The 22,587-nt window shown below is 43.7% G+C and overlaps 1 protein-coding gene across 2 annotated transcripts in view; it reads right to left on the minus strand.

Annotated features, from left to right (window-relative positions):
- Window positions 1-8,809: 8,809 nt before the first annotated feature.
- CRMP1 (collapsin response mediator protein 1) overlaps window positions 8,810-22,587 on the minus strand; it is a 126,379-nt gene continuing 112,601 nt past the window's right edge. For both annotated transcript variants that reach the window (XM_073610304.1, XM_073610314.1), the window contains exons 13-14: window positions 16,204-16,372; window positions 8,810-10,167 (exon numbers count right to left, since the gene is read on the minus strand). In XM_073610304.1, coding sequence (XP_073466405.1) covers window positions 10,076-10,167; window positions 16,204-16,372 — 261 coding nt within the window. In that variant the 3' untranslated portion in view covers window positions 8,810-10,075. The remainder of the gene's footprint in view (window positions 10,168-16,203; window positions 16,373-22,587) is intronic.

Genomic DNA, 22,587 nt, shown 5'->3' on the forward strand with positions numbered 1-22,587 from the left:
GGAAAATCGGATGGAAATGGACCACCTGTCTGTTTCCATCTGATCCTATCCGATCTGCCAGGCGGATGGAAAATAGGGTCACCATCCGTCTGTTTTTTGTGGGCAGGATCGGATGGCGGCGGGTGTCCACTGAAATCTGCCTCTCCATATTGGAGATTGCAGGGGCCGATCAGGTCCCGTGTGAAAGGATCTTAAGTTATAAGTATATTCATCCCAATTGCTCCAGAAAAGTCTTCATTTACACACTTGTAAGAATGAGGTTTTGCCATCACTCTTCCTTTTAATCAACTCCGCTACAAAGCAAAATGCACCTGTAAATATTTTATGATCAGCTTTAAACAAGAATGGACTAACCAATGTCTTCAAGCTAAAAGTACATCTGTATGAATTGCTTTGAAAAAGCTTATATTTCTACACTTTGTAAGAATAAGGTTTTGCCACCATTTTTCCTAAGCAGCTTGTGAGAGCCATCATTGGTTTATATGATTTTTATAATTATCAATATCATTAATATGATCTATGATGTACCAGGCATGAGTCCTTCCTCTTGAGCAGCTGTTCAGCTTCCATGTAGAGTACTCATGTCTTTTGGAATAAAGTCTTATGATAGGTTAAACATTGATGATTACATTTACAGGTTTTCACCGGCATACCTACATCTGTTTGTCATGTCTTTGTTTTTAAAATTTACAATATATATATATATATATATATATATATATATATATATATATATATATATATATATATATATATATATACACAGTATCTCACAAAAGTGAGTACACCCCCTCACATTTTTGTAAATATTTGATTATATCTTTTCATGTGACAACACTGAAGAAATGACACTTTGCTACAATGTAAAGTAGTGAGTGTACAGCTTGTATAACAGTGTAAATTTGCTGTCTACTCAAAATAACTCAACAGACAGCCATGAATATCTAAACCGCTGGCAACAAAAGTGAGTGCACCCCTAAGTGAAAATGTCCTAATTGGGCCCAAAGTGTCAATATTTTGTGTGGCCAGCATTATTTTAGAGCACTGCCTTAACCCTCTTGGGCATGGAGTTCACCAGAGCTTCACAGGTTGCCACTGGAGTCCTCTTCCACCTCTCCATGACGACATGATGGAGTTGGTGGATGTTAGAGACCTTTCAGAGGATGCCCCACAGATGCTCAATAGGGTTTAGGTCTGGAGACATGCTTGGCCAGTCCATCACCTTTACCCTCAGCTTCTTTAGCAAGGCAGTGGCCGTCTTGGAGGTGTGTTTAGGGTCGTTATCATATTGGAATACTGCCCTGTGGCCCAGTCTCCAAAGGGAGGGGATCATGCTCTGCTTCAGTATGTCACAGTACATGTTGGCATTCATGGTTCCCTCAATGAACTGTAGCTCCCCAGTTCCCGGCAGCACTCATGCAGCCCCAGACCATTCCCACCACCATACTTGACTGTAGGCAAGACACACTTGTCTTTGTACTCCTGACCTGGTTGCCACCACACACACTTGACACCATCTGAACCAAATAAGTTTATCTTGGTCTCATCAGACCACAAGACATACTTCCAGTAATCCGTGTCCTTAGTCTGCTTGTCTTCAGCAAACTGTTTGCAGGCTTTCTTGTGCATCATCTTTAGAAGAGGCTTCCTTTTGGGATGACAGCCATGCAGACCAATTTGATGCAGTGTGTGGCGTATGGTCTGAGCACTGACAGGCTGACCCCCCACCCCTTCAACCGCTGCATGCGGGCTGTGCGAACACGCCGGAGCTCATCCTTAACCACTTAAGGATCGCCTCACGCCGATGTACGTCGGCAAGGTGGCACGGGCAGGCAGAATCACATACATATACGTCATCTGCCTCCCGCGGGCGGGGGGTCCGATTGGACCCCCCCCCCCCCGGTGCCCGAGGCGGTCCGCTTTTGTCCAGCGGCGATCGGAGGTGAGGGGGAGACCATCCATTCATGGCCCCCCCCTCGCGATCGCCGCCGGCCAATCAGATCATTCCTATGCTGCTGTATGCTAAACAGCAGCAAAGGAAATGATGTCATCTCTCCTCGGCTCGGTATTTTCCGTTCCGGTGCCGTGGAGAGAAGACTGCACTGTGAGTGAAAACACACACACAGTAGAACATGCCAGGCACACAATACACACCCCGATCCCCCCCCCCCCGATCACCCCCCCCCCCCCCCCCCCCCGTCACACTGATACCAAGCAGTTTTTTTTTTTTTCTGATTACTGTATGGTGTCAGTTTGTGACAGTTAGTGTGGTGGGACAGTTACTGTTAGCCCCCTTTAGGTCTAGGGTACCCCCCTAACCCCCCCTAATAAAGTTTTAACCCCTTGATCACCCCCCGTCGCCAGTTTCGCTAAGCGATCATTTTTCTGATCGCTGTATTAGTGTCACTGGTGACGCTAGTTAGGGAGGTAAATATTTAGGTTCGCCATCAGCGTTTTATAGCGACAGGGACCCCCATATACTACCTAATAAATGTTTTAACCCCTTAATTGCCCCCTAGTTAACCCTTTCACCACTGATCACCGTATAACTTACGGGTGACGCTGGTTAGTTCGTTTATTTTTTATAGTGTCAGGGCACCCGCCGTTTATTACCGAATAAAGGTTTAGCCCCCTGATTGCCCGGCGGTGATATGCGTCGCCCCAGGCAGTGTCAGATTAGCGCCAGTACCGCTAACACCCACGCACGCAGCATACGCCTCCCTTAGTGGTATAGTATCTGTACGGATCAATATCTGATCCGATCAGATCTATACTAGCGTCCCCAGCAGTTTAGGGTTCCCAAAAACGCAGTGTTAGCGGGATCAGCCCAGATACCTGCTAGCACCGGCGTTTTGCCCCTCCGCCCGGCCCAGCCCAGCCCACCCAAGTGCAGTATCGATCGATCACTGACACTTACAAAACACTAAACGCATAACTGCAGCGTTCACAGAGTCAGGCCTGATCCCTGCGATCGCTAACAGTTTTTTTGGTAGCGTTTTGGTGAACTGGCAAGCACCAGCCCCAGGCAGCGTCAGGTTAGCGCCAGTACCGCTAAGACCCACGCACGCAGCATACGCCTCCCTTAGTGGTATAGTATCTGAACGGATCAATATCTGATCCGATCAGATCTATACTAGCGTCCCCAGCAGTTTAGGGTTCCCAAAAACGCAGTGTTAGCGGGATCAGCCCAGATACCTGCTAGCACCTGCGTTTTGCCCCTCAGCCCGGCCTGGCCCACCCAAGTGCAGTATCGATCGATCACTGTCACTTACAAAACACTAAACGCATAACTGCAGCGTTCGCAGAGTCAGGCCTGATCCCTGCGATCGCTAACAGTTTTTTTGGTAGCGTTTTGGTGAACTGGCAAGCACCAGCGGCCTAGTACACCCCGATCATAGTCAAACCAGCACTGCAGTAACACTTGGTGACGTGGCGAGTCCCATAAGTGCAGTTCAAGCTGGTGAGGTGGCAAGCACAAGTAGTGTCCCGCTGCCACCAAGAAGACAAACACAGGCCCGTCGTGCCCATAATGCCCTTCCTGCTGCATTCGCCAATCCTAATTGGGAACCCACCGCTTTTGCAGCGCCCGTACTTCCCCCATTCACATCCCCAACCAAATGCAGTCGGCTGCATGAGAGGCATTTTTATGTCCTCCCGAGTACCCCTACCCAACGAACCCCCCCAAAAAAGATGTCGTGTCTGCAGCAAGCGCGGATATAGGCGTGACACCTGCTATTATTGTCCCTCCTGTCCTGACAATCCTGGTCTTTGCATTGGTGAATATTTTGAACACTACCATTAACTAGTTGAGTATTAGCATAGGGTACAGCATTGCACAGACTAGGCACACTTTCACGGGGTCTCCCAAGATGTCATCACATTTTGAGAGACCCGAACCTGGAACCGGTTACAGTTATAAAAGTTAGTTACAAAAAAAAGTGTAAAAAAAAAAAAATATATAAAATAAAAAAAAATAGTTGTCGTTTTATTGTTCTCTCTCTCTATTCTCTCTCTATTGTTCTGCTCTTTTTTACTGTATTCTATTCTGCAATGTTTTATTGTTGTTATGTTTTATCATGTTTACTTTTCAGGTATGCAATTTTTTATACTTTACCGTTTACTGTGTTTTATTTTAACCATTTTTTTGTCTTCAGGTACGCCATTCACGACTTTGAGTGGTTATACCAGAATGATGCCTGCAGGTTTAGGTATCATCTTGGTATCTTTCTTTTCAGCCAGCGGTCGGCTTTCATGTAAAAGCAATCCTAGCGGCTAATTAGCCTCTAGACTGCTTTTACAAGCAGTGGGAGGGAATGCCCCACCCCCCCACCCCCCCTCCGTCCTCCGTGTTTTTCTCTGGCTCTCCTGTCTCAACAGGGAACCTGAGAATGCATGCCGGTGATTCAGCCAGCTGACCATAGAGCTGATCAGAGACCAGAGTGGCTCCAAACATCTCTATGGCCTAAGAAACCGGAAGCTACGAGCATTTAATGACTTAGATTTCGCCGGATGTAAACAGCGCCATTGGGAAATTGGGAAAGCATTTTATCACACCGATCTTGGTGTGGTCAGATGCATTGAGGGCAGAGGAGAGATCTAGGGTCTGATAGACCCCAATTTTTTCAAAAAAGAGTACCTGTCACTACCTATTGCTATCATAGGGGATATTTACATTCCCTGAGATAACAATAAAAATGATTAAAAAAAAAATGAAAGGAGAAAGGAACAGTTTAAAAATAAGATAAAAAAGAAAAAAAATAAATAAAAAAAAAAAAAAAAAGCACCCCTGTCCCCCCCTGCTCTCGCAAAAAGGCGAACGCAAGCGTCGGTCTGGTGTCAAATGTAAACAGCAATTGCACCATGCATGTGAGGTGTCACCGCAAACATCAGATCGAGGGCAGTAATTTTAGCAGTAGACCTCCTCTGTAAATCTAAAGTGGTAACCTGTAAAGGCTTTTAAAGGCTTTTAAAAATGTATTTAGTTTGTCGCCACTGCACGTTTGTGCGCAATTTTAAAGCATGTCATGTTTGGTATCCATGTACTCGGCCTAAGATCATCTTTTTTATTTCATCAAACATTTGGGCAATATAGTGTGTTTTAGTGCATTAAAATTTAAAAAAGTGTGTTTTTTCCCCAAAAAATGCGTTTGAAAAATCGCTGCGTAAATACTGTGTGAAAAAAAAATGAAACACCCACCATTTTAATCTGTAGGGCATTTGCTTTAAAAAAATATATAATGTAACAAAAAGTGTCAGAAAGGGCTTTGTCTTCAAGTGGCTAGAAGAGTGGGTGATGTGTGACATAAGCTTCTAAATGTTGTGCATAAAATGCCAGGACAGTTCAAAACCACCCCAAATGACCCCATTTTGGAAAGTAGACACCCCAAGCTATTTGCTGAGAGTCATGTCGAGTCCATGGAATATTTTATATTGTGACACAAGTTGCGGGAAAGAGACAATTTTTTTTTTTTTTTGCTCAAACATGCCATGGGAATATGTGAAATTACACCCCAAAATACATTCTGTTGCTTCTCCTGAGTACGGGGATACCACATGTGTGAGATACCACATTGGGAGCCTAGCCGCGTACGGGACCCCGAAAACCAAGCACCGCCTTCAGGCTTTCTAAGGGCGTAAATTTTTGATTTCACTCTTCACTGCCTATCACAGTTTCGGAGGCCATGGAATGTCCAGGTGGCACAAAACCCCCCAAATGACCCCATTTTGGAAAGTAGACACCCCAAGCTATTTGCTGAGAGGTATAGTGAGTATTTTGCAGACCTCACTTTTTGTCACAAAGTTTTGAAAATTGAAAAAAGAAAAAAAAAATTTTTTTCTTGTCTTTCTTAATTTTCAAAAACAAATGAGAGCTGCAAAATACTCACCATGCCTCTCAGCAAATATCTTGGGGTGTCTACTTTCCAAAATGGGGTCATTTGGGGGGGTTTTGTGCCACCTGGGCATTCCATGGCCTCCGAAACTGTGATAGGTAGTGAGGAGTGAAATCAAAAATTTACGCCCTTAGAAATCCTGAAGGCGGTGATTAGTTTTCGGGGCCCCGTACGCGGCTAGGCTCCCAAAAAGTCCCACACATGTGGTATCCCTGTACTCAGGAGAAGCAGCTGAATGTATTTTGGGGTGCAATTCCACATATGCCCATGGCCTGTGTGAGCAATATATCATTTAGTGACAACTTTTTGTAATTTTTTTTTTTTTTTTGTCATTATTCAATCACTTGGGACAAAAAAAATAATATTCAATGGGCTCAACATGCCTCTCAGCAATTTCCTTGGGGTGTCTACTTTCCAAAATGGGGTAATTTGGGGGGGTTTTGTACTGCCCTGCCATTTTAGCACCTCAAGAAATGACATAGGCAGTCATAAACTAAAAGCTGTGTAAATTCCAGAAAATGTACCCTAGCTTGTAGACGCTATAACTTTTGCGCAAACCAATAAATATATGCTTATTGACATTTTTTTTACCAAAGACATGTGGCTGAATACATTTTGGCCTAAATGTATGACTAAAATTGAGTTTATTGGATTTTTTTTATAACAAAAAGTAAAAAATATCATTTTTTTTTCAAAATTTTCGGTCTTTTTCCGTTTATAGCGCAAAAAATAAAAACCGCAGAGGTGATCAAATACCATCAAAAGATAGCTCTATTTGTGGGAAGAAAAGGACGCAAATTTCGTTTGGGTACAGCATTGCATGACCATGCAATTAGCAAAAGCGACGCAGAGCCAAATTGGAAAAAGTCCTCTGGTCTTTAGGCAGCCAAATGGTCCGGGGCTGAAGTGGTTAATCATGATAATGTGATAATGACATTGTCAAAAAGGGGCAGTGCATGGGTGACCCTAAAATGATGCCCCCCCTGAAAAAAGTTCTGTGGACGCCCATGATAGCAGTGGTCATCAACTCCTGTCCTCAGGACCCACTAACAGGCCAGGTTTGCAAGATAACTGAAATACATCACTGGTGATAGCATTTGCTGCTCAGTGATTGCAGTATTCTAGTCTGCATCTCCCCAAGGTAATACATAAAACCTTGGCCTGTTAGTGGGCCCTTAGGACAGGGCTGATGACCACTGATATATAGTTAAAGTAAGTAACATACAATAGAAGGAAACATTGATGTTGATTACAGAACTCCCTATAGTCATTACCTTTACCCTTCTAACACCCCCATCAATGACTAAAATTGATGCATAGCTATTATTGATATGAGCATTGTAGACGACACCTGTGGAATGTATCGATGTGAGTCACTTTGGTAAGTGTTTGAAATTGAATACAATTGTTAAATGATCCTACACACATTTCTGGTCAGCAAAAATAATTCAATAATCAACAATCAGCGTACTTGCAAAAAATGAAGTTTGTCCCTCAAAAAATGGATCGCAATTGTGATACTGCTTAAAGTTAACTGGTGATCACAAGAAGCCCATTATTTGTCATTTAGCATGATGGTGGTGATGGGATAGAAATGGATTAGAATCTCTGTCCTTATTAGCAAAATTTACCATCTATCTTTGTTATAATGACCACTGTCCCTGTGGCTGAAAGTGAGGCAACATTCTAAAATGTGAGCTGTTACTAGAGCAGGAATATAATTTTTGTGAAAACTGTCATACAAGATCATACAAGGACATCCCAACCTCTATCCCTACTGGGATATATCACAACAATTAGGAATACAATGATCCCCAAACTTTTATATCTGTTTGAGACCCTTCCTTTTAGGGTACCCTCTACAAAACTTAAAAAAACTCCAGGTGTCTTATTTTATATGGAAGTACAAATGACACAGACTCTCTAGAAGGTTTCTCTGTACACTTAGATCCCAAGGGAGACTGGGGGATTCCTAACATAACAAAATATTATTATGCAAACCATCTAAGACACCTAGAATCTTGGGCCCCACTTTGGTTCTATAATCAGTGGATGGAACTTAAAGCCAAACTACACCCAAAAGAGGAAGTTCTGCTTTTGTGCATTCCCCCCTCTTTAAATATTTGGAAGTTTGTGGGGAAGAGTGGGTACCTAGTTTTGACAGGTACACGCTCCCACTTATGCTCAGATCGCTGCGGCGATTTGAGCAGAAGTTCATGCCGCCCCTCCAAATTATAACTAAAGGCAATTTGAGCAGAAGTTCACACCCCTCCCCTTTCCCTGCAGTCTTCTGGGACATGTCACAGGTCCCAGAAGACTGCGGGACCATGTACAAAGCACAGCGGGAACCGGCTGTGAACCGGCAAAGCTCCAGATGCCAGCGCCTGGACCCGAAGTCAGCTTGGGCGAGGACAACGCTGCATCCCTGAACAGGTACAGTGTCCTTATATTAAAAGTCAGCAGCTACAGTATTTATAGCTGCTGACTTTTAATTTTTCTGGAGGAGACTGAAGCTCCTCTTTAAGAAATTATGCTTGGTGCCTGCAGCTCATTGGTGTAAAAAAAGCGTGTGTTTGGAGTTTGGCTAGAGAGGAGTTCAGAGGACGCCTAAGCTCATCTCAAGTGTTAACTTGGTTGTTAGCTTGATTATGGAACTGTATTGTGATACCCTTTAGATGATAATAATTTTAATTAAAAAAAAAAATAATGTAGGGTAGCAAGGTAGCGTAGCAGTTCTACTAGTGGTTAGGTTTCCAAACTAAGGGTATATTTTATGAACACTTCCACATTACAAGAAAACTTTTATACAGAAATATTCGTATCCTAGGCATTTCTCCTAACAGACCTATTCATGAATACAATGTTTATGTTAAACCAAAGTTACCCAAGAATAACCAAAAAGAATGAGACACAAGAAGGATGTTTTCTTATTTATTCCATAAGCTTTGAATTCTGTAATAGAATCACATCTAGGACGTCATATGCAACCCTAAGTAAAAATGCAATGTGAAATACAAACTGAAGAACTGTACAAAACTGTAAAAATTAGGTTAACTTGGATGGACTGTATCAAAACTCTAAGCACAAAGGTTTTATTGTGTAGAATGGCTTAAATTAGGCATAAGGCAGTCTGCTGACCTTCAGCTGTTGAGGAACTTGATGTAAACCACAACCAAGCCCATTGACAACGTGGAGCCAGTATTGGAACCACCTACTGCTACAAACTATTGATCCTAACAATCTTTCCTACTATGATAGGAACCTATATGAACCTCCACTGCCACAGGAGTCAAGTCACAGAGGTGCCCAGAGGAACAAGGAAGTCTTTGCTCAGCAAGACTTCCTCAAGGGTTTTAGATCTGTGGTTAACAGCAGAAGTACCATCTTATAAGAATGATAACTATCTATGTTAAACGCGCCAAAAAAGGAGAATAAGTATCAGCGTAATGGAAATGTCTTTTGGCCAAAAAGGTTAAAGTTAGTGTAACAAGGCAGAGGATAAAGATAAATGAGGGGTAGGGCTATGAGCAGAGAAAAGGGTTCCAGGTCTGCTCCTGCATTAGGGGCATCAGCTCATCAGCAACTGAAGGACTGGAGTCTGCCCAACTCTAGTTTACAGAAAGCGTGAAATTCCTGGTTTCAGGACTGTGCATTTAACCAGTTTTCCAGTTGTGTGATATTGCTGGCTGTGGCATAATACAGTAAAAAAAAAGTACAAAAAAAAATTCAACATGGTACATTTAGCAATCTACTGCATACATAGAATTGTTCACATTTCTTGGTTATCGGTGGCAAAATTGATCTTGGCATTGTGTCTAGATAATCATTGGCATGTCTTGAAACTCACTTTCTACATCATATAAATAAATAAAAAAAAATAAAACATGCACTACCTACCCAACATACAAACCAAACAGTGCAAAGAAACAGCTACAAGACAAAGCTGGTGTCTATAATCTACAACGGCAATGAGTGATCCATGCTTTCAAGTGACTATGGATAAAAGTGTGAAAATTCATTCAGAGCAGTTCACAGTACTATGACCACCTTTCCTATACAAACAGACCATTGTTTTCATTAGTAGCAAAAAAATTGTGGGCTCAACTCAATAACACTGACAAAGAATGGAACACTGTTCCGGTGACCGTTCGTTCTCTTTCGCAAGGTCTCTTCATTCTGTCCTTTCAACCCAGGCTTGTAATGTTTGAACGTCCACCAGGGGGAGCCACAATGCGATGTCCAGTACGACGAGGGTTGCTATCATCTACCTGTGCACCTGAAATGCAGGTAATATGATGTAAGTATTTTCAAAAAATGATAAATAAACCTAAACGAAAGGGTCACCTTTATCTTCCCTATCCTCTTTGTATATATTTACCCCTATTTCCTTCTGTTCCTGGATGATCTCCTTATCCACCCTTTTTGAGGGTTTCTTTCATCCTCCTAATATTTTCCTCCTTGGTCTCCCCATTTTTGAGCCGTTTTCTTCAGTGTCCCTTCATCCATAGTTCCCCCTTTCTCCTCCTTTCTCTAAAAAAGTCACCGTCCGTCCTGGGTTCTTCTTCTTCACTACCTGATGAGGGAGTCCTATCCCTAGATGGAGTGTTGTATCTGCGTCGTGATCGGCGCCTTACTCTTTAGGTGTTCAACTCAAAATCTGCATGATGATCAACAGGTATAGCTCAGTGAGCTAGATACATGAGTGATATCACAATCTGGATTGGGGACAGCTACCCCTCATATCAAATAGAGGAGCTCAGGGGTCAAGTGTGTGATTTCTTCTTTTAGCAAACAAGAACGTTGTTATTTGGTGAGAGGTGGAGGGTTGATACATTTTTAACCACTTCTGGACCACCGCACGACTATATACGTTGGCAATTTGAAGCAGGATATCACTGTTATGGCAGCAGCTAGCTGCCATAAACCAGATATCCTCGTCTTCAGGCGGCGGTCCGGTTTCCGATAATGGTGGTCTCTGCGGCAGATTCGGGAGGAGGGGCTCTCTTCCGCCACTCTCCCGCATCCTCTACCGCTTACTGGAGCCGTCGGTAGCGGCAGAGGCGATCGGGTCCTGTCCGTGGCTGGGTATGGAGACGAGTGAGGGGGAGATGGCCCCCACCCATCTCAAAACCATAGCAGGGCGGAAGCGACATCAAAACATCACTTCCGCCCATAGCTCCTAAAGGGCCATTTTTGTTTTGTTAAGTTTTTCAATTTTTTTATTATTGACCCCAGATCTCATATTTAAGAGAACCTGTCATGCTTTTTTCGATTACAAGGGATGTTTACATTCCTTGTAATAAGAGTAAAAGTGACCCTTTTTTTTTTTTTTTTTAAAACAGTGTCAAAATAAAATAAAGTAAAATAAGAAAAAATTTTTTTTTTTTTTTTAAAGCGCCCCGTCCCGACGAGCTCGCACGTAGAAGCGAGCGTTTATGTAAGAAGCGCCCGGATATGAAATCGGTGTTCAAACCACACATGTGAGGTATGGCCACGATCGGTAGAGCGAGAGCAATAATTCTAGCCCTAGATCTCCTCTGTAACATAAAACTGTCAACCTGTAGAAATTTTTAAATGTTGCCTATGGAGATTTTTAAGGGTAAAAGTTTGTCGCCATTCCACGAGCGGGTACAATTTTGAAGCGTGACATGCTGGGTATAAATTTACTCGGCGTAACATTATCTTTCACAATATAAAAAAAATTGGGCTAACTTTACTGTTGTCTTATTTTTTAATTCAAAAAAGTGACGAAAAGTATTGCAATGACCGCCATTTTATTCTCTAGGGTGTTAGGAAAAAAAAGTATAATGTTTGGGGATTCTCGGTAATTTTCTAGCAAAAAAACTTGTTTTTAACTTGTAAACACCACATCTAAAAAAGAGGCCCGGTCCTTAAGTGGTTAATGCTTGTTTCTATTTACGGTATGTTCTGAGTCCAATAAACTTTTTCAATTTTGATACTGCATAAACGTCTATGGTCACTTTGTACCTTCTCTCCTGCGAAAACTCTCACAATGTTTGATACACACTATAATGCCCCGTACACACGGTCGGACATCGATCAGACATTCCGACAACAAAATCCATGGATTTTTTCCGACGGATGTTGGCTCAAACTTGTCTTGCATACACACGGTCAGACAAAGTTGTCGGAAAATCCGATCGTTCTGAACGTGGTGATTTAAAACACGCGACTATAAACGGGTCAGTAGCCAATAGCTTTCGTCTCTTAATTTATTCTGAGCATGCGTGCCACTTTGTGCGTCGGATTTGTGTACACACGATCGGAATTTCCGACAATGGATTTTGTTGTTGGAAAATTTTATAGCCTGCTCTCAAACTTTGTGTGTGAGAAATTCCTATGGAAAATGTGTGATGGAGCCCACACACGGTCCTATCACACATTTTCCATCGGAAAATCCGACCGTGTGTACAGGGCATAAGGCTACGTTCACACTGGTGATTAAGACCGATGCCAAATGTAGTGGCAGCAATTTTCTGATTCCTCCTGACGCTCACAGTGGCTAGGTGCGGCCACCGACCCCATTCACGGCTCTCTGCACAACCAGCAATTACCTTCAGGCTGGATGTGCAGAGAGCTGCGAATAGCTGTTGCCGCCGGCAACCTGTCATAGCGAATGGGGCTAAGAGCTGCAGCAGGAACTGCCGCTACAATTCGCACTGGCCTTAATTGCCAGTGTGAATGTAGTCCAACATTTCCAAAGCTGCTTGTATAGATGACTTTTCATACACATGGTTTAAATCATCTTCTTTAACCTTTCTGTGATCAGAGGTCATCAATGCCTAGATGGCCAGATCAAATTCAGCAGCATCAGTATGCATCAGTTAATGTGGCTAGAACTTTATTTAGGGTATTGCTTCATGTTCATATTTTTTATTATAGGCTTAGGAATAGGCAATAATTAAAAAAAAAATGTATGTATGTCTTTACGGACCTTGCTTTGTGCACTGGTCCAAATCATTTGGTGGAGGGGGCATTATGGTGTGGGGTTGTTTTTCAGGGGTTGGGCTTGGCCCCTTAGTTCCAGTGAAGGGAACTATTAAGGCGTCAGCATCCCAAGTGATTCTGGACAATTTCATGCTCCCAACTTTGTAGGAACGTTTTGGGGATGGCCCCTTCCTGTTCCAACATGGCTGCGCACCAGTGCACAAAGCAAGGTCCATCAAGGCATGGATGAGCGAGTTTGGGTTGGAGGAACTTGACTGGCCTGCAGAGAGTCCTGACCTCAACCCGATAGAACACCTTTGGAATAAATTAGAGCGGAGACTGTGAGCCAGGCCTTTTCTCCAACATCAGTGTCAACCTCGCAAATGCCCGTCTGGAAGAGTTTTCAAACATTCCCATAGACACACTCCTAAACCTTGTGGACAGCCTTCCCAGAAGAGTTGAAGCTGTTATAGCTGCAAAGGGTGGGCCAACTCAATATTGAACCCTACGGACTAAGACTGGGATGCCATTAACCCACTCAATACAGGGCACTTTCACCCCCTTCCTGCCCAGGCCATTTTTCAGCTTTCAGCGCTGTCACACTTTGAATGACAATTTTGTGGTCATGCTACACTGTAACCATGTGAAATTTATATCCTTTTCTTCACACAAATAGAGCTTTCTTTGGCGGTATTAAATCACTGCTGGGTTTTTCTTTTTTACTAAAATAAAATAAAAAATAGACCAAAAATTTTGAAAAACAAAAAAAAAAATGTCTTCGTTTGTCAGTAAATTTTGTAAATAAGTCATTTTACTCCTTCACCCAATTACAGTTGGGAAAAACCTGCTGCTGCAACCACTCCAGTTCTCCTGCCAGTGTTATAGTTTGTCCTAAACCGTCATTTTTGCTGGACAGCTTGGCTTGCAAGTAAATGTGAATAAAAATATAAATGAAAGCATGTAAAATTAAAAAAGGAATTATTAAACTGAAAACTATAGGTGTAATAAAGGTATAAGGATACAATATTTTGCATTATTATTATTATTATTATTATTATTCAGGATGTATATAGCGCCAACAGTTTACGCAGTGCTTTACAATATAAAAGGGAGACAATACAGTTATAATACAATACAATACAATAGGATTAAGAGGGCCCTGCTCAGAAGAGCTTACAATCTATTAGGGTGGGGCAGGTGGTACAAAAGGTTGTAACTGTGGAGAATGAGCTGTTGGAAGTGGTAGGAGATTAGTTGGAGACGTGATAGGCTTTCCTGAAGAGATGAGTTTTCAGGGATTGCCTGAAGGTAGCAAGAGTAGGGGATAGCCGGATAGATGGAGGTAGCGAGTTCCAGAGGATGGGAGAGGCTCTGGAGAAATCCTGGAGACGAGCATGAGAGGAGGAGATGAGAGAGCTTGAAACAGGAGGTCTTGAGAAGAGCGGAGAGGTTGATTTTGGTGATATTTGGAGACAAGATTAGTGATGTAGCTTGGGGCAGAGTTGTGAATGGCTTTGTATGTTGTGGTTAGAATTTTGAATTTAATTCGCTGGGTGATTGGGAGCCAGTGTAGGGATTGAAGTAGAGGGTTGGCAGACACTGAGCGGTTGGTAAGGTGGATAAGTCTGGCAGCAGCATTCATGATAGACTGAAGAGGGGATAGCCTATGGAGAGGTAAGCCAATGAGAAGGGAGTTGCAATAGTCAAGGCGAGAGATAACAAGGGAGTGAATGAGGAGCTTGGTGGTTTCATTTGTTAAAAAAGGGCGAATTTTAGAGATGTTACGGAGGTGAATTCTACAAACTTTTGACAGCGATTGGATTTGAGGCTGAAATGACAAGTCAGAGTCTAGGATTACACCTAGTACCCTGGCGTGAGGGGAGGGACTGATGGTTGCATTGTTGATTTTAATGGAAAAGTCATGGAGGGGGGGCACGGGCGGGGGGGAATATGAATAGCTCAGTTTTAGAGAGATTTAGTTTAAGGAAGTGGTGCGACATCCATGCTGATATGTCAGTTAGTAAGTTAGTAAAGCGAGAGGAGACTGAAGGAGTGAGGTGAGGAGTAGACAAATAGATTTGGGTGTCATCAGCGTATAAGTGGTATTGGAAGCCGTGGGCAGTTATTAAAGCGGGGGTCCACCTATCTATAGTTTTTTTTTTTTTAATTCATTCACAAACTTTTCTTCTCAGCATTACATACTCACATATTGTGTGTAATATGTCCGCCTGTGTCAGATTTCGTCGGAAAGAATAACTTATATTATTCACTGCAGGCGGTTTCCATCTTCATTGTGGGCATTTGAAGCCCACAAGCATTTATTTCGTGGATGTGGTGAATGCTGTGCTCCCAGCATTCACCGCTCGTTCCCGCACATGCTCAGTGGCATCCTGGGAAGCCTGAGACTAGCTCCCAGGAGTCTGGGAGAGGCTAGAAACACGCCTACTCCCACGTGAGGAGAACCAGGAAGTGCAAAGAAGAATAGAAAAATAAAAGGTAATTACGACGATTTAAATTTTTTTAAACGGCATGTCAGCATCTAGGCAAGGAAGAGAATACATACAGATATTGTTCAAAATTTGGGTGGAACCCCGCTTTAAGTGACCAAGGGAGGAGGTGTAGATAGAGAAGAGAAGGGGTCCAAGAACCGTGCCTTGGGGGACCCCCACAGAAAGGGGCAATGGAGAGGAGGAGACAGAGTTGTAGGTGACACTGAAGGAGCGCTGTGATAAATAGCTAGAGAACCAGGATAGAGCAGAATCTCGGAGGCCAAGGGAATGTAGTTTATTGAGAAGGAGCGGGTGGTCAACAGTATCAAAGGCCGCAGAGAGGTCAAGTAGTAGGAGTATGGAGTACTGGCTGTTGGTTTTAGCAGTTAGTAAATCGTTAGTGAGTTTTAGTAAGGTAGATTCCGTGGAGTGCTGCGAGCGAAAGCCAGACTGTAAGGGGTCAAGAAGGTTATTTTCATTGAGGTAGGAGCTAAGACGGTTGTAGACTAAGCGTTCTAGAAGTTTAGAGGTGAATGGGAGTAATGAGATGGGTCTTAAGTTGTTCAGGTCGGTAGGGTCCAGTGAGGGCTTTTTAAGAATGGGAGTGATCTGCGCATGTTTTAGAGGGGAGGGGAAAATGCCACTAGAGAGGGAGAGATTGAAGATGTGGGTGAGGGAGCATAGGATAGAATAGCATTATATTGGTCATTTAAGGGAAACTGATAGTTGAAAGCTGGTGGGACAACAAAGACTTTTCTTGTCTGTGCTGGTTTCTTACAAATATATCAAACAATTTAAAAGAATAAACAATGTAGAGAACTGGAAGTAACAGTGAACAAAAGCAAACTGAGTGGATGTTTTTTTAGTTTTTTTACCTGATAAACTGAAGTTAGACTGGTGAAGGTTCCTGATAGGTGGTGGGGGTTGTGGCTTGGAGGGTGAAGATTTAGCGGATGGGGCAGGGGTTTGATACTTTGGAGTAGCTGGAATCTCATATACTGGTCCATCATACATCCCCCGAGACACAGGCTGCAGCCCACTCACCTATAAGATACACAAAAAAGTAAATATATAAAACTACAATATCCAATCTGCAAACTGGGTGCAGCAGGCTAAGCGTAAAATGTAAGCAATGAGCTATAAGTGAATTATGTACAGATAATTCATGATGTTCTAGGATAAAATTTGAGAAATAATCTTCCAGGTGTACTGCAGAATTATGTCTGTACATACGGTCATGTGAAAGTAAGTACACTCCTTGAAAATTGATGACTTTTTCAACATATATGACCAGGAAAACATTGGATCCTTATTCAAACAGATACACTACTAATAAATGTGATCTACTCAAATTAAAACACAGGAAAATTTGCCTTTTCAATCAGTTACCTAACAAAAATTTCAATAGATGTAATGGTGTACAGTTGAAAAATTAGGTACTCCTTGGCCTCAAATTCTGGTATTCACCACTTTGGCAGAAATGGCTTCTTGTACTGAAAGCTGCCTATCAGTCTCTGACATCAACTCTGTAATTTTTTACTATTCCTCCATGCAAAATTTGCCTAGATGCAAGATGTTTGCAGATTTCCTTGCATGAACCGCCCAGTTCAAATTTCCCCACAACATTTCAGTGTGATTTACCATAGCCCTCTGCTTCATTTTTGGGCCATTACTTGGAGTTTATAGTATTCTTCATGTCATGATTGCAATGAAATAGCCATTTCTATTTCAACGTAAAGGAGAAGTATAGCCAAAGCATTTTTGGCTATACTTCTTCTTTGGATCAGTGGAGTTCAGTTTGTTCTGCACTCCTGTTACCCGTTTTCAGCTGACAGTGGGCTGACGTCAATCAGCAGGTCCAGGCTTGGGAAAGATCCTAAATTTACAGTGGACAAACTTGACTGGCCTGCACCTCAACCGGATAGATAGATAGATGGAAGAATGGTCAAACATTCCCATAGGCACACTCCTAAACTTTGTTGACACCCTTCCCAGAAGACTTGAAGCTGCAAAGAGTGGGCCAACTCAATATTGAACCCTACGGACTAATATTAATAGTAAAAAGGTTAGGTCTGAGCATGTAGGCCCTTTACAAAATAATGTAGAGTGGGTGACTGGGGACAAGGAGAAGGCTAATTTATTAAATACTTTCTTCAGCTCTGTGTATACAAAAGAGCATGGGGAAGCTCATGTCCATAATGGGGGTGGTATTGACACAGCCCCCAATGATCCACAATGGCTCAAAAGGGATATGGTCCAGAAATATTTAGACAGAATAAAGGTGGATAAAGCACCTGGACCTGATGGCATCCACCCACGGATCCTAAAAGAATTGAGCTCTGTAATTTCAAAGCCATTGTATCTAATTTTTAGGGACTCATTAATGACAGGAATGGTACCACTGGATTGGCGCAGGGCGAACGTGGTGCCTATATTTAAAAAGGGATCAAAGTCTTTACCAAGTAACTATAGACCTGTTAGTTTAACTTCTATAGTCGGGAAGATACTGGAGCGTTTAATAAAAGACCACATAGACGAGTTCTTGCTGGAAAAAAACATTTTAAGCAACAGACAGCATGGGTTCATGAAAGACAGAAGTTATCAGACAAACCTGATTTCTTTTTATGAAGAGGTAAGTAAAACCTTGGACAGGGGTGGCTGTGGACGTGGTTTACTTGGATTTTGCAAAAGCGTTCGATACAGTTCCGCACACACGGCTCATGTGTAAGTTAAAGTCTACAGGCTTGGAAATATCAGTTTGTAAATGGATAGAAAACTGGCTAAAAGACAGAATTCAGAGAGTAGTGGTTAATGATTCTTACTCTGAATGGTCTAAGGTTATCAGTGGTGTACCCCAAGGTTCAGTGCTGGGACCCTTACTCTTTAATATCTTTATAAATGATATTGGGTCTGGGATCAAAAGTAACATTTCTGTCTTTGCAGATGACACCAAGCTATGCAGTGGAATAACGTCCTTACAGGATGTCTCCAATTTACAAGCTGACCTCAATGCTCTGTCTAATTGGGCGACTATGTGGCAGATGAGGTTTAATGTTGAGAAATGTAAAGTTATGCACTTGGGGGCTAAGAATATGCATGCATCATACATACTAGGGGGAGTACAACTGGGGGAATCCATAGTGGAGAAGGATCTGGGGGTTTTGGTAGATCATAAGCTCAATAATAGCATGCAATGCCAAGCTGCGGTTTCCAAAGCGAGCAAAGTCCTTTCTTGTATTAAGAGAGGTATGGACTCCAGAGAGAGAGATATCATTTTGCCCCTGTTCAAATCATCAGTAAGACCTCATCTGGAATATGCAGTTCAGTTTTGGGCACCAGTTCTCAAAAAGGATATCGGGGAACTGGAGAAAGTGCAGAGAAGGGCAACCAAACTGATAAGAGGCATGGGGGAGCTCAGCTATGAGGAAAGATTAGAGGAACTGAATTTGTTCACTCTTGAGAAGAGGAGAATAAGGGGGGATATGATCAACATGTTCAAATATATAAGGGGTCCATATAGTGAACTTGGTGTTGAGTTATTCACTTTACGGTCAACACAGAGGACAAGGGGGCACTCTTTACAACTGGAGGAAAAGAGATTTAATCTCCAAATACGGAAAGGTTTCTTCACAGTAAGAGCTGTGAAAATGTGGAATAGACTCCCTCCAGAGGTGGTTCTGGCCAGCTCAGTAGATTGCTTTAAGAAAGGCCTGGATACTTTCCTAAATGTACATAATATAACTGGGTACTGACATTTATAGGTAAAGTTGATCCAGGGAAAATCCGATTGCCTCCCTGGGATCAGGAAGGAATTTTTTCCCCTGCTGTAGCAAATTGGAGCATGCTCTGCTGGGGTTTTTTGCCTTCCTCTGGATCAACTGTGGGTATAATATTGGGTATATTGGATTGTACGATTTTCTTTTTTTTTTTTTTATGGTTGAACTGGATGGACTTGTGTCTTTTTTCAACCTGACTTACTATGTAACTATGTAAGACTGGCATGCCATTAAAGTTAATGTGTTTGTAAAGGCAGGCGTCCCAATACTTTTGATAATATAGTGTATGTGCTCCAACATTGGAGACTCTCAAATTATAGAGTTAGGACTGCAGTACACTGGGGGGGGGGGGGCGTGATGTGGCCACTGCAGCTTATACATTTGCAAATGTGTGCAAACTAAACACCTTGTTTTTAATGTGAACTGTTAGTCAAAGTCAATTTGGTTTGTTGAAGGCTGGCTGGTAAGTGAGCTAGGAATTGTTTGTTTTTTAGCATGCGTCGCCCTTCCATGTGCTCCTTGCTGTACATTTTGTATGTATACCTGGAAGGCACCAACGCACACTGTATATAGCATGGGCTACTACTACATATCTAACATCTAAATGTTAGATATGAGGAATTAGATGTAATCAAGCTGGACCAATGTAAGTTTAAACAAAAGGTAATCCTGAAGTTCAGCTTTAAGTTAAGTAGAGGAATTCTAGAATCCGTGTCAGGTTTTTATTGTCCGTTTCCATTGTGCAGATTTTCTCTCACTTCCTGTCTGGTAAAAGGTTGTCCTCAGAGCAGAAAGCCAGGGGCAATCTCTCTAATGGACCCCCGGATAGCAGTAAAACCTTACAGGAGTTTTAACCTTTTTCCATTCTATTCAAACTGAAAAAAAGTTTGGATATAGATAAACTTTAATTAACTTGCAATAAGCACACTAGGCAAATGCCTATGAGCATATGTATGCTAGGGGTGCCTGCTTTCAGGTGTTCAGGGCCAAACTAATCCAAACCTCCACACTGTCACTTGTAATTGCATAGCCAACGAGGCCTCTTCAGAAGGTAGAGGGGGTTGATTTACTAAGCGCAAATAGTCTGTGCACTCTGCAAGACCAGTTGCTCCAGAGCTTAGTAAATGAGCAGAAGCTCTGCTGACGTCCATCATCCAATCATATGCAAGCAAAAATTCATTTTTTTTTCATTTCCTTGCACGTGATTGGATATTTTTTGCAAAGTGAAGCCTTACCTCATTTATTAATCTCTGGAGCAACTTTGCAAAGTGCACAGTCTATTTGGCTTTAGCAGTGGCGTTGTTAGGTGGGTGCGGGGGGTGCGGGCCGCACCGGGTGACACCCGCCAGAGGGGTGACACCCGTAGGTAGCGGCACACACCGCTACACTACCCGCTGCGGCTTGTGCTGTGTCCCTCAGCACAACGGACTGAAGCCGCCTCCCCCTCCTCTCTGTTTACTTCACACAGGAGGAGGAGGAGCCCGAGGGACACACACGGCTGTGTGCATCTGTCCGCGCTGTTCTGAGGTCTGTACACTTTGTGCATTATTACATACAGTATGTGGGTGGACATCATGTGCAGGGGGATTCTATACTAATGGGGGGCGCTGCACTGGGGGATTCTATACTAATGGGGGCTCTGCACTGGGGGATTCTATACTAATGGGGGGCTCTGCACTGGGGGGATTCTATACTAATGGGGGGTGCTGCACTGGGGGATTCTATACTAATGGGGGCTCTGCACTGGGGGGATTCTATACTAATGGGGGGCGCTGCACTGGGGGATTCTATACTAATGGGGGGCTCTGCACTGAGGGGGATTCTATACTAATGGGGGGCTCTGCACTGGGGGGATTCTATACTAATGGGGGGCTCTGCACTGGGGGATTCTATACTAATGGGGGGCGCTGCACTGAGGGGATTCTATACTAATGGGGGGCGCTGCACTGGGGGATTCTATACTAATGGGGGGCGCTGCACTGGGGGGATTCTATACTAATGGGGGGCGCTGCACTGGGGGGATTCTATACTAATGGGGGCTCTGCACTGGGGGGATTCTATACTAATGGGGGGGCTCTGCACTGGGGGGATTCTATACTAATGGGGGGCGCTGCACTGGGGGGATTCTATACTAATGGGGGGCGCTGCACTGGGGGATTCTATACTAATGGGGGGCGCTGCACTGGGGGGATTCTATACTAATGGGGGGCGCTGCACTGGGGGGATTCTATACTAATGGGGGCTCTGCACTGGGGGGATTCTATACTAATGGGGGGCTCTGCACTGAGGGGGATTCTATACAAATGGGGGGCTCTGCACTGAGGGGGATTCTATACTAATGGGGGCTCTGCACTGAGGGGGATTCTATACTAATGGGGGCTCTGCACTGAGGGGGATTCTATACTAATGGGGGGCTCTGCACTGGGGGGATTCTATACTAATGGGGGGGCTCTGCACTGGGGGGATTCTATACTAATGGGGGGCGCTGCACTGGGGGGATTCTATACTAATGGGGGGCGCTGCACTGGGGGATTCTATACTAATGGGGGGCGCTGCACTGGGGGGATTCTATACTAATGGGGGGCGCTGCACTGGGGGGATTCTATACTAATGGGGGCTCTGCACTGGGGGGATTCTATACTAATGGGGGGCTCTGCACTGAGGGGGATTCTATACAAATGGGGGGCTCTGCACTGAGGGGGATTCTATACTAATGGGGGCTCTGCACTGAGGGGGATTCTATACTAATGGGGGGCTCTGCACTGAGGGGGATTCTATACTAATGGGGGCTCTGCACTGAGGGGGATTCTATACTAATGGGGGGCTCTGCACTGAGGGGGATTCTATACTAATGGGGGGCTCTGCACTGAGGGGGATTCTATACTAATGGGGGGCTCTGCACTGAGGGGGGATTTTATACTGATGGGGGAGTCTGCACTGACGGGGGATTCTATACTGATGGGGGTCAGCACTGGGGGGGGGGGTGTATGTACTGATGGGGCGGTCTGCACTGAGGTGGGAGGTTGATACTGATGGAGGGGGGTCTGCAGACTCTGTACTGAGGGAGGGTTTCTGTACTGATGGGAGGTCTGTACTGAGGGAGGGGGTCAGTACTTAGTGGGGGGGTCTATACTGAGGAAAGGGGGTCTGCACTGAGCGGGGGTCTATACTGATGGAGGGGGTCTGTACTGAGGGAGGGGAGTCTGTACTTAGTGGGGGGGTCTATATTGATGGAAGGGGGTCTGTACTGAGGGAGGGGGGCTATATTGATGGAGTGGGGTCTGTAGTTAGTGGAGGGGGGTCTGTACTGAGGTAGTTGGTGGAGGGGGGTGACACCAATTTTTTTGGCACCGGGTGACACCAACCCTAGTGACGCCACTGGGCTTTAGTAAATCAACCCCTATGCCTTTATGCCCTGAGTGGGTTGAATTTAGTGCTACATAGGGTTTTGTTCTCCTATTCCTGGGAGGAAACGATTTTAAG

The sequence above is a fragment of the Aquarana catesbeiana genome, linkage group LG01 (genome assembly GCF_042186555.1).
Source record: "Aquarana catesbeiana isolate 2022-GZ linkage group LG01, ASM4218655v1, whole genome shotgun sequence".
Taxonomy (NCBI): Eukaryota; Metazoa; Chordata; class Amphibia; order Anura; family Ranidae; genus Aquarana; species Aquarana catesbeiana.